The sequence below is a fragment of the Sycon ciliatum genome, chromosome 10 (assembly GCF_964019385.1).
Source record: "Sycon ciliatum chromosome 10, ocSycCili1.1, whole genome shotgun sequence".
Lineage (NCBI taxonomy): Eukaryota > Metazoa > Porifera > Calcarea > Leucosolenida > Sycettidae > Sycon > Sycon ciliatum.
Window position 1 is genome coordinate 16,879,936 of NC_088652.1, and position 11,260 is coordinate 16,891,195.

Below are 11,260 nucleotides of genomic sequence, written 5' to 3' on the forward strand. Positions count from 1 at the left end.
CACGTTATGATCTTGCATTTGAAAGCCCTATTTGAATATTGTGGCCAGCTGTTTGTGGCCAGCTATCTTTGATGGTACGGTACGGTACGGGACAGATACGGGATAGCGCCAGGCGTGACACAAACAAACAAATACCAAATTAAAGCTGTGTGGACCCTGGCTAGCGCCAGACGTTACTGAAGTAACGTCTTCTGCATAGCTACGGGAATACATTTGTGACATTGCATACATGCTGGCCTATTTTTCAAGCCCCAATGATGGCAAATATTCAAACGGGACATAACGCAATGCAAATGGGAAACTCCTTGAGACGATCACTAATGCTGCACTATCATTGAAAGAGGTCACCCTCACCTGGAGTCAAGGTCGATGTGCACCTGACAAAATAGCGTGTGATCGGTGTGTTGCCCGTAGAGAATACAGAGGTGTTCCACGTGACTTTGAGCTGTCGTTGTTGGTTGCCGATGACTTGCGGGGCGTAACTGTCACCCAGGTTTGGCCTCTCTGGTCAATGGTACACAAAATAGACAATGACCTACTTGACATATCTGGCTACATGTATAGTTATGATGATGTCATCGTGATGTCGCCAAATTTTATTGAAACTCTCTAATGCTATACTCTGGAACAGCTGATCCGATCAACGACTTTCACCATTGGAATCATTGCATCTTCCACCCAATATGAGACATTGTACTTTTCAGGTGGCTTTCTCCTGCAAACTCCAGAAAAAGGATCTGTTAATCATGTTGATCATGTTGTTAATCATGGCGTATGGTCAAGAAACTCGGCTCTCTCCTTGGTGATGCAGAGGATGTCACCCGCAGAAAGCAGCTTGCGGCGATAGCGTTTAAGTCCCTCTGCCAGTTATGGAAGAGAAGAGACCAAGTGAGTCTGGAGGTGCGCGTCCGGCTGTATAACTGCTTCGTGTTACCTGTCTTGCTTTACAACTGCTCCACATGGGGCATCACTCGACAGACAATTGAAGCGCTGGAATCGTATCATCGGCGGCAACTTCGGCATATCTTGGGTATCAGGTGGCCCAACCGACTGTCAAACGATTTGGTTTACGAGCGCTGCAGTGCTGCTCCACTTGGCAACATTCTGGTGAATGCAAGATGGCGGTTGTTCGGCCACATCCTGCGATCAGATGAGCACACACCGGCTAGGGAGGCCATGAGTGGATTCTTTGGCTGCTCCGTGCCGGGATACCGTGGGCGGCCGCGGATCACGCTACCGGTCCTGCTGAATCAAGACGCGGAGCGAGTCGGCTGCCGTCTGAGGACTCCAAGGGACTTGCAGCTGATGGCTCAGCGAGCACTGGATCGCCGTGAATGGACATATCTGTGCAACGCAGTTACAGATGCGTACAAGGCAGAGTACTGGTGAAGGAAGTTGGCACTGCAATGGTTTCAGCTACATTCTTTGTTTTTGGTACTCTGATTATCCGTATTATCCGTATTCACATGGCCTTGCCATTCATTCAGTATATTAATGTCATCAATAATGATATTCTTGTTTGTATTAGTTTATGTGACACCATTTTCTATTTTTCTTTGCCTGCCTGCCTGCTGGCGGCCTTTTTTCGCATGGTTCGGTGCAAGCGAATTTGGGCGAGCCCATTGACGCGGGAGCACAAATAATAATAATAATAATAATCATGTTGAAGTGTTCGACTGCGGTGTTTTGTCAAGCTCACGAAATGGTACCCAAGCGCTAAGGAATCAGAGGAAGGAGGTACTGAACGTTCTCCACAGTGACCACGAAAATAAATCTTTGAGAGGTGCACTTTAAATGTTGCACACACCAGCATCCCCGCTGTGCAGCATCTGATGGTTCTGTGTGGTATTCAGTGAAAAAAATTATTATAAAGAAAAAAATAAAGAAACCCTCCTCTATAACCCAGGATAATGTTCTGTAACCAAAATGTCCTCTTCATCAGGCGCGTGCTCGGCGATGGGCACGGGGGGCACGTGCACCCCCCAAAAATTTTTAATCTGGGTAATTGCAATGGTAATGTATGCAAATATGCTCTAAAATTCAAGAAAGGTTGCAAACAAATTGCAGAAAATTGCCGGGGGGGGGCTCCCCTCGGCTCCCGTGCACCCCCTAGTTGGGGGGCCGAGCACGCCCCTGTTCATGCTCATCTATCTTGCCCAGAAGAATACCAGCAGGGTGCGATAACAGTCTAGTCTTACCCAGCACTGGGATGTCAATGGGCTCTATTTGCAAGCCGAAGCCATTCTGAACTTTGCACGAGTAGCGTCCGCCGTCCGTGCTCTGCACGCTAGCCACCGTCAGGGTTTGCCGATGGTACAGAGTACCGTTCGGCAGAGTCCACGTGTACTGTGAAGCACAATTATGGGCAGACCGGAAGATCTTGTAATGCAACTCACTCGGTTCCGCATAGGGAAGAACAGTTGTGAATGCTACCAGGAGGCTTCATTTTGACGCCGTAAAGATCAGATTTCAGTTTGCGCACTCCGCAACGACTACTGCTGATGAACGTAGTTAGATACCCAATAACGCATCAACGCCACTGAGGATAGAATGTCATACCCTGCCCCTACCTCTGTCCCCACTTGCTCCCCTGTCCCCACTGGGTCCCCCCCCCCCTGCCCCCACTGGGTCCCCCCTGCCCCCACTGGGTCCCCTCCCCTGCCCCCACTGGGTTCCCTCCCCTGCCCCCATTCCTCCCTTTGTCCCAACTTGCTCCCCCAGTGCCCCCACACATATGTGCAACTTTTCTTATTCGTTCTCTGGCTTTGAAAACTTCAAGCAGCTCTAATCATGTCCACCTATACTATAGGATGCGGCTAATGTAAAGCGAAGAGAAAGAGATAGGAAAGCCTGGCTCACGTTCAATGGCGAAGTACCACGTGTGTTGCAGGTCAGTATGAGGTCCTGGCCTAGGATTGCACTTGTTGCAGAGATGTTCAAAACCTCTGCCGGTACTGCAGATCACAAACAATGCACCCGGCAAAGAGAACACAGACCAACACAGCATTGAACCAACAGCAACACAGACACGCACAGCATTGAACCAACAGCCATACAGACACGCACAGCATTGAACCAACAGCAACACAGACACGCACAGCATTGAACCAACAGCAACACAGACACGCACAGCATTGAACCAACAGCCACACAGACACGCACAGCATTGAACCAACAGCAACACAGACACGCACAGCATGGAACCAACAGCAACACGGACACGCACAGCACTGAACGGAAAGCAACACACCTTCGCACAGCATTGAACCAAAAGCAACCCGCAAAGCAAAATAATAGAGAAAAGGACCAAGGAAGTACAAGTTGTGTTATATTGTTCACTTACACCAACAGTTACTTGACAATCAGCTCATGCGATAACATGAGCTATGAGTTATCGCATGAACTGATTGTCAAGGAACTGTTGGTGTTAGTGGAAAGTATAGCGTAACTCGTAGTTTCTTGGTCCTTTTCTTTGCTAGAAATTAATCATTGGCTCTCCATCCAAGTCTATCCTTGCAAAGTGCTATCATACGAATTCGTGTGCTGGTAATGCCACCAAACGTGTGCCCGTCTGGAGCTCTGTTTCACATGTGGAATATGGTGTGCATCCTGACTGCAAACTACTCCACAAGTGAGCATGCATGCTTCTGAACCCTGTGAAAAAGAAAGCACATTGATATTTTAAGTCGCCCGCATTTGTGTCAAGAGGTAATGTCCCCTGATTGGCCCACGGTTTGGTTGGGGGACGGGGTGTGTGTGTGGGGGGGGGGGGGGGGTGTGGGGGGGGGGGACATGCAGCTGGTCATTGCACTCTCCTGTGCTGTACACTTGGACAATCAGGGTACATGATGCAAGGGAGAATCCCCTACATGGCCCGTGGTTTGATCGGGGGGGGGGGGGGCATGTATCTAGTGATTACACTCTGATATGCTGTACGATCGGGCAATGACAGTGCACGATAGCAAACAACTATTGCTGACTTATCGCAAACCGAATTTAGCACTTCGGCATACAGTGAAATCCGTCTAACACGACCGCTCAAGGGACCTTCACACTGTGGTCTCTGTTACCAGGTGGTCTCCTTATCCAGGGTCACTTGACTAGAAATAGCACCCCTTGGTCCTGGTTGCAGTGGGTTTCTAGAACAGGTGGACGCCTTATCCGAGTGGTCGCCTTGACAAGTTCTACTGTATGCTCAAGATGAGTCGGGATCAGTTGCACCGGTCCACCGAATAAAACCGGTGTTGGTGCTTGCATACAATTTAGGAACATTCCATGCGCACGTACCATTGACGACTAAGCGAAACACGGTGGGCGCCGATTTCAGATCAGCGGTCTTGTCCATCAAAATACACGTGTACGTGGCCGAGTCGTTTTCCAACCAGACACCATCGCCGTCGTTCAAATTCAGGTTGTTCGAAAAGAAACGTACTGCAGCACCTGTTGGTGAAAATTCTTCCTGTTGTGCCGTCACGGATTCGTTGTTACGGAACCATTGCAGGACAAACTCATCGCTGCTCCCCGTAACGGTTGTGTGGCAGTTGATGCTCGCGTTTACGCTGCTCCTGCCCTCGACGAGAATGCCCAGGCTGGCCGATTCGACTGTGGGTGCTCCCAGAGACTGCCCCTGAACTGTATGCAGAGAACAGGAGACAACATGAAATAAGTACCACGCCACAAACTCTGAGTGCCAAGGATAATGATTTTGGCAAATAGCACACCAGTAGAAATGTACTTGCGGCAGTGTTACATCACAATATGTGTACCCTGCGCCTGGGCATGGTATACCAGTATTTCAGATTCCAGCGGAGTATTACGTTAAGCTCAATTGTACACGTTGTACCCAGCCATGTTTATACTGTATTTACTCACGTACAAGTCCATGCCCTTATATGCGAAAAATGCATTTTTTTCTCCATTTCGCCAGGAAACAAATGTTCCGCATACAAGGGCATGTCTTTCAGTACGAGTATTCTAGTCTTCGAAATACACTCTTGGGTCTTGTGTTTTTTTTCATGCTTTTATATGTGGATGTGCCCTTTTATTAGAATGTAAGTGCGTGCCCCTTTAGGCGTGTGAGTACGGTACTAAGGTGTTTCAATGCAGTATACGTTTACCATAGCAGACCTCAGGCACACCGTTTGCACTGTGGTATGCAGTATACATTTACCGCCAGTACAACCCTCTACGGCTGTACTCATGAACAGTCCGTCCGATACGGGATGGTTTCGAGCATGTTGCACAGCTCTGAAGTCCACAAGCCGCAATGGGGCTTGAAAGCGCTACGTCACAGCATAGCAATGGCATAGCAACAATTTGAAAAATTCAAAAGCTGGATCCACTTGGATCCATTGTTTGTATGGATCCAAGCACAGTTCAAGCGGTCTGCGTCACAGCAAGGTGATGTAGCCAGTGAAACTGACTGATTCAGCTATTGGGGGCGGGGTGACATCTGGTGGCGAAGTAAAAGTCGCACCTGCATACGACATGAGTGGGTTGCTATGCACCCACATACTGAGGCAATAGCAAAGTCACACCTTAGTGGATCCAAAATAGAAATCTGATGTCAACTTACTACTCCCAGGTCGTTTTTGACGTCATCACTTTCAAGCCCTATTGGGGGCAGGGTGACAACTGGTGGCGAAGTAAAAGTCGCACCTGCATACGACATGAGTGGGTTGCTATGCACCCACATACTGAGGCAATAGCAAAGTCACACCTTAGTGGATCCAAAATAGAAATCCGATGTCAAGTTACTACTCCCAGGCCGTTTTTGACGTCATCACTTTCAAGCCCTATTGGATGACATAATCACTATTATCAAGAGTACATGCCTAGTGTAGTGGTAAGGGTTGTGACAGGTACTATACCACTAGTATTGATACCTGAAGATTAGTGAATAGCCATGACAATCGGAGCAGGAGCAACAGATTGCCTTGTTCCATTGAGGACTTGTGTCATTTGGCTCTGCCCTCACGGGATCGAGCACTTTTCGCAAGTCAATAGCAACTCGGCTTGTGATGGTGTAACGATTAATGAGAATGGCATAACTCCTCTGTAGCCTCATCATGAACTTTCAACGCACACAACCGTGCACATCAAAAAGAAGAAGAAAAAACCTCCAGATTTCTCCAAATCCTTCAATTTTGGAGAAATTTCGAGAAGGGTTTAATCCTCCTTTCTTTTGTTTTGCCAGTGACTAGCTGCGGCTGCGTGCGTTGAAAGTTAATATTATGATATAAATCCCAGTGTTCGGGGTACTCTGCACCTCCGGCCGCGAAGCGCTAAGGCCATTCTTGATGGCCCACCTGCCGGCAACAACTCATCCATCGGGTCTCTAGCTGTACATAGTACCGGGGGAACAATATGGTGTCGGTCGGTACGGCTGTCAAACCCAGGCATTACGTGTACTAGAGACCTACCTCCGTGATGCAAAGCAAGGGTCAGCAGGGCGAACGCAGCATGGATGGCGTGATGGTTGGCGTGCATGCTTCGCTTGTAGTCAGCCTGAGTGATGACGACAGACTAAAGCCTACAGCAGAGACAGGATCAGGAAATATGCAAACTTTCAAAATCGACCAGAAAAAAACGATAATTTTGTCCGTCTCATCACACGAGGTCGGTTTTTGTTCAAGTGCTTTGGCTCGTTCTTAGCAGGGCTGAGTCGGGTAACATTTTCTTCGGGTATCGGGTTGGTGTAGTTTTCCACGGGTAGCACGGGTACCTGATCAAGTAATGTTTCCATGGTAACACCACAATGCACCCCTTCCCTTACACACTGGGTAGACATGCGGAGTATTACATGAACTTGTACACGTGCACTGTACATGATGTCATCTGCGACTTCGGGTTTTCGGGTACGATTCTGTACCCGTCTACCCGAGGTCCTCACGGGCAGCACGGGTGCCCGACTACCCGTGCACACCCCTAGTTCTTAGCTGTTGATTTTGGATCTTACCGATGCCGGAAACTTGGTTTACCGTTCGTGGAAGCCTCGACTATGTGGGGAAGCTGGCATATCCAACTGGCCAGGATATGAGACAGTTCCTTGAATCTTTGCGACCATGGTGCAGCTACTGCACTTAGAGTGACGATTTCATGGAATCCTTCAAACAACTACCTTGCCGCCTGAGTTTAGACTTTCCTAGTTTCAACTTTGACGACCTTTATGAGTATACCTGTCCACCCGAATGCATAGAGTAATTGGTGATACTAATAATAATACTTTTATGAATATTTCTTACTACACAACTTTGGGGTGTGGCATAAACCCTTCTTTAACCCTTTCCGTGCTGACCTCTTTTACTCCAGCAAACTGCCTTTCCAGGGCACTCTCCTGGTGACGTTTTCGCGAATAGGTCCGAACGAATTTTTCTCTCAATTCAGTTCACCTTGATGGATTTTCGTCATCCTGGGCTTGTTGGAAAGATCACAACCAAGCGAATCCATCCTGGTAGCTCTCGTCTCAATATGCAGGGCGGTGCAACTGCTATGGCCTCTCGAAACTACTTCACGATGCCTCGGAAAGGCACAGCAACTCGATCTCACATTCTTTTTCGGTTTCTTGTTCCAGTTCAGCCGATTTTCACGATTCAAACTGCTCTGCAAAGCTGAGATCCACGTGCTTTCGCTGGTGTCCATTACGCATGCGCTGTGCCAAAGGGAAATCCCCTGGCAGGCAACAGAAAACTGTGAATGCATGAACAAAAAATTCACGATCGCTCAGTGCCGTAAATTCCGTGTTCACACCGTCGCTGCTCCGTCAATCCTTTTCCTATCGCGAAGAACTGGACAGCTGAGCTCAATACCTTTCCAATTCCAACGGTGTATCGATTGTCACGATAGACTTATTTTTGACGGAGTTACGAAAGTTTGTACACTGATCTATGCACCGCGATGTACTGCGCAAATCTCATGACGTCTTTAGACGTCATTAGTCATTTGGCGTACAGCGCGCATGACGTCCATAGGCGTCATTAGCACGGAAAGGGTTAATTAAAAGTTGCTTTTCTATTCAGCAGACAATATTGGAAAAGATGAGTGTCAATAAACTGGTTAGAGCCAACTACTGTCCTAGTAGTCTGTCCCTGCGGGAATTTGCGGAAAAGTTCTTGAAAACTTGCGCAAGAAGTTGCGACAGGAAACAACAACAAAACCGCGGCGAAAAGTGCGGCAAGATGCGGAACTTGCCAGGAATTCGCGGAATTATTTGAAGGAAATTGCTGATTTGGACCTAATCACGAAATCTGTTGCATCCGTAGAATCGCTATTTGCGCAGTAGATCTACTCGGGAGTAGTACGAGTCGTACTGTGCAAATAATCAACATGTTGATGGAAAGCATGCACTGCATGAAAAGCGCATAGTGATGTAAAAAAAAGTGCAGAAAACAACAACAAAACGAGGAAAATCAAAAGGATTTTGCACAAAATCGCGGGTTTGGGCTAACAACTCGAAATTTGTTGCACCCGTGGAATCGCGATTTCCTGGAGGGACAGACTACTACTTCCTCCGCCCAAGCAAAATTTTCGCTTGTCTTTGCACTTTTTACTGATACATTCAAGGTTCTCAGAACAGGTTATAACGACTCAGAATGAGTTGAGGAGTCGTTGAACATCAAGAGAAATTATCCAAGTCGAAAAATGTGGAAGTCATCCTTGGTCATCAGCCGACGCAGCACTTGTTGTCGGGTAGTACTTCGCACTTTCCAGAAGCGCAAATATTTCGTATCGACACTTTTCCAAGCGCTTCACCTCCTTCATGAGTACGATCAGTCGTGTTTCTTACCAGCCGAAGCTGACGAGCTCAGCGTCACTTTGCAGGATCGTTCACTTTGACATCAGGTGAATGAGCTGGGTGAGTGACAACCCTATCATCGAAGCCTTTCTTTCCCCCTGTTTTGCCCAGTACCGGTTCTGGTTCAGTTTTGCAGTATGTGGGCGAGCGTCGCTGAGTGGCTTTCTCAGCTTCAAGCTCACGTGCATTTTTACCGCACACATCTTGTGCCGGATGCAATCAAACACACTGGCTTTTCGCAGCATGACACCTCTGCTCTGTACTCTAGCAGCACCCACCTTGACCAGTGACTGACCTCGTGTTTTTTTATACCAGTTCACTCGCCTTCAACTCGCTCTACTCTAGGTGTTTCTTTACTCCTTGGCGACTTAGCCGACATGTTTGGAACTGGTACGCCTGAACCAGCAGATTTGTATGATGGTGAAGTGCACACGATGTAAAAATTGCTGTCAGACACCTGACATTGGGCTGAAGGAGATAAGCGAAAATTTTGCCTGGGCGGAGGAAGTAGTTTCGTTTTGGGCTAAACCCTGCTTACACTAGTGCAAAAGAATACTGGTTGTGGAGTGTGCATGGCTGTGTTCTCTTGAGCGCGGTGCGTGGGCCTGGACGTCTTTGTTTGTGTATGCGTATGTGTGTGTGTGTGTGTGCGTGTGTGTGTGTGTGTGTGTGTGTGTGTGTGTGCATGTGTGTGTGCATGTGTGTGTGCATGTGTGTGTGTGTGTTTGTGAATGTGTGTATGTGTACACATGTGTGTGGTGTGTGTGTTTGTTTGTGTATGTGTGTGTACTAGCAAATGGCGCGTACAGTCCCCCCCCCCCCACCCTGTCCTACACACGCTTGCTTTTCTGTCGCTGTACCGAGTCGTGTCTCTACTTGGATGTCTTGACCTGCCATGCAAACCGTTAGGTTCTTCAAACAAATCCGCAGAACTATCATAAAGTGTACCGTATTTTCCGGAGTATAGTGCGCACTTTAGATGTGCTATTTTAGGCCCTAAATCGCAGGTGCGCACTATGCTCCGAATATGAAATGCATGTACTTCAGTGAAGATTGAAGTGCGCACCCCCAATGAAGATTCGGGGTGCGCGTTATACAAAGGTGCGCACTATACTCCGAAAAATACGGTAATGCTACCATTCTTACCCGTGCGATGGATGATCTCTTGCTATTCTGCTGTTCCAATAGAATGCTCCGCGCCACACTCGCTTCCCGATCCGCTCCGCAGAAACAACCAGACAACTCTGCTCGTAAGCAGCTAGTTGAATAACGCAAAGGCACCTCGGACAACCGCCAGCTGCCTGCTCTCGTTTTTCCTGAACTTCCTTTCGGCTCTTCGACGACTGAAATGTCACTTGCCTGGCTTGCGACGTGGCATCCGTGACTACTCGCATGTGGCAACCATGTCTGACTGGATGTGCATGAGGGTATCGCATCGGGACTAGAATGATGCAGAATATGCAACTGTCGTCTGTTTACTCGCTGCTCGGACATTCCTCCAAACACGGATGGCTGAGCGTAATACCATGCGCCCGCTGACTAGCTCGTACGCGATCCTTGGCACAACTGCTGAGCACGGAAATCACTTCTGGCGACAATTTCCGCCAGTTGTCACCGAAGGAACTAGCCCACCACCGAGATAAAACTAGGCTCGGGGCGGTTCAGCGCCGCTAAACGCCTGTCAAATGTTTGCCTCGATAGCTGTCTTGGCTTGGCAAACATTTTTCTTCAAGTTCTAGGCCAACCCTCGTGAAGCACAAAGTGAGCCAAGCCGGCAAGGACGAGATTTGCAGTACAGAATGAGTCAACGGGGGTCTGCGAACCTTCTTTCTCGTTGAGATTTTACAAGATGGTTGCAGTCACTATTCATATCATCGCCATGATAATAGGGCTTGAAAGTGATGACGTCAAAAACGGCCTGGGAGTAGTAAATTGACATCAGATTTCTATTTTGGATCCACTAAGGTGTGACTTTGCTATTGCCTCAGTATGTGGGTGCATAGCAACCCACTCATGTCGTATGCAGGTGCAACTTTTACTTCGCCACCAGTTGTCACCCCGCCCCCACTAGCCAAATCAGTCAGTTTCACTGGCAACATCACCTTGCTGTGAGTGAGACCGCTTGAAATGTGCTTGGATCCATACAAAAACTGGATCCAGGTGGATCCAGTTTTCGAATTTTTCAAATTGTTGCTATGCCATTGCTATGGAGTGACGTAGCACTTTCAAGCCCTATTAAATTCAAATTATCGCAAAAACATTCTGCTGACTCGTCATGTAGTCTACTGCGTGCTATGTGCTGTCTGGGGTTCTCGTGCAAGCTCACTGCTAGGCTAGTACTAGGTGAGGCTCGAGGGTGAGTAGACCAGGTAGACCTACTGCTTGTTTGAACTCACTGCTTTCTGGTCCCAAAATGACCAAATGTGTTGAGCGGTGGTCCCTCATGCACTAGTAGTAGTACTGTGC

General features: G+C 48.1%; 1 protein-coding gene across 3 annotated transcripts in view; it reads right to left on the bottom strand.

Moving 5' to 3' along the window:
- LOC135825711 (cell adhesion molecule DSCAM-like) overlaps positions 1–10,615 on the bottom strand; it is a 22,066-nt gene extending 11,451 nt beyond the window's left edge. Inside the window, exons 1-6 of one of the 3 annotated variants that reach the window (XM_065338333.1) lie at positions 9,941–10,615; positions 6,423–6,532; positions 4,288–4,632; positions 2,860–2,954; positions 2,199–2,346; positions 355–504 (exon numbers count right to left, since the gene is read on the bottom strand). In XM_065338333.1, the coding sequence (XP_065194405.1) occupies positions 355–504; positions 2,199–2,346; positions 2,860–2,954; positions 4,288–4,632; positions 6,423–6,489 (805 nt within the window). In that variant the 5' untranslated portion in view covers positions 6,490–6,532; positions 9,941–10,615. The remainder of the gene's footprint in view (positions 1–354; positions 505–2,198; positions 2,347–2,859; positions 2,955–4,287; positions 4,633–6,422; positions 6,533–9,940) is intronic. The other 2 variants (XM_065338332.1, XM_065338329.1) reach the window with 2 other exon arrangements.
- Between the last annotated feature and the right edge of the window lie 645 nt (positions 10,616–11,260).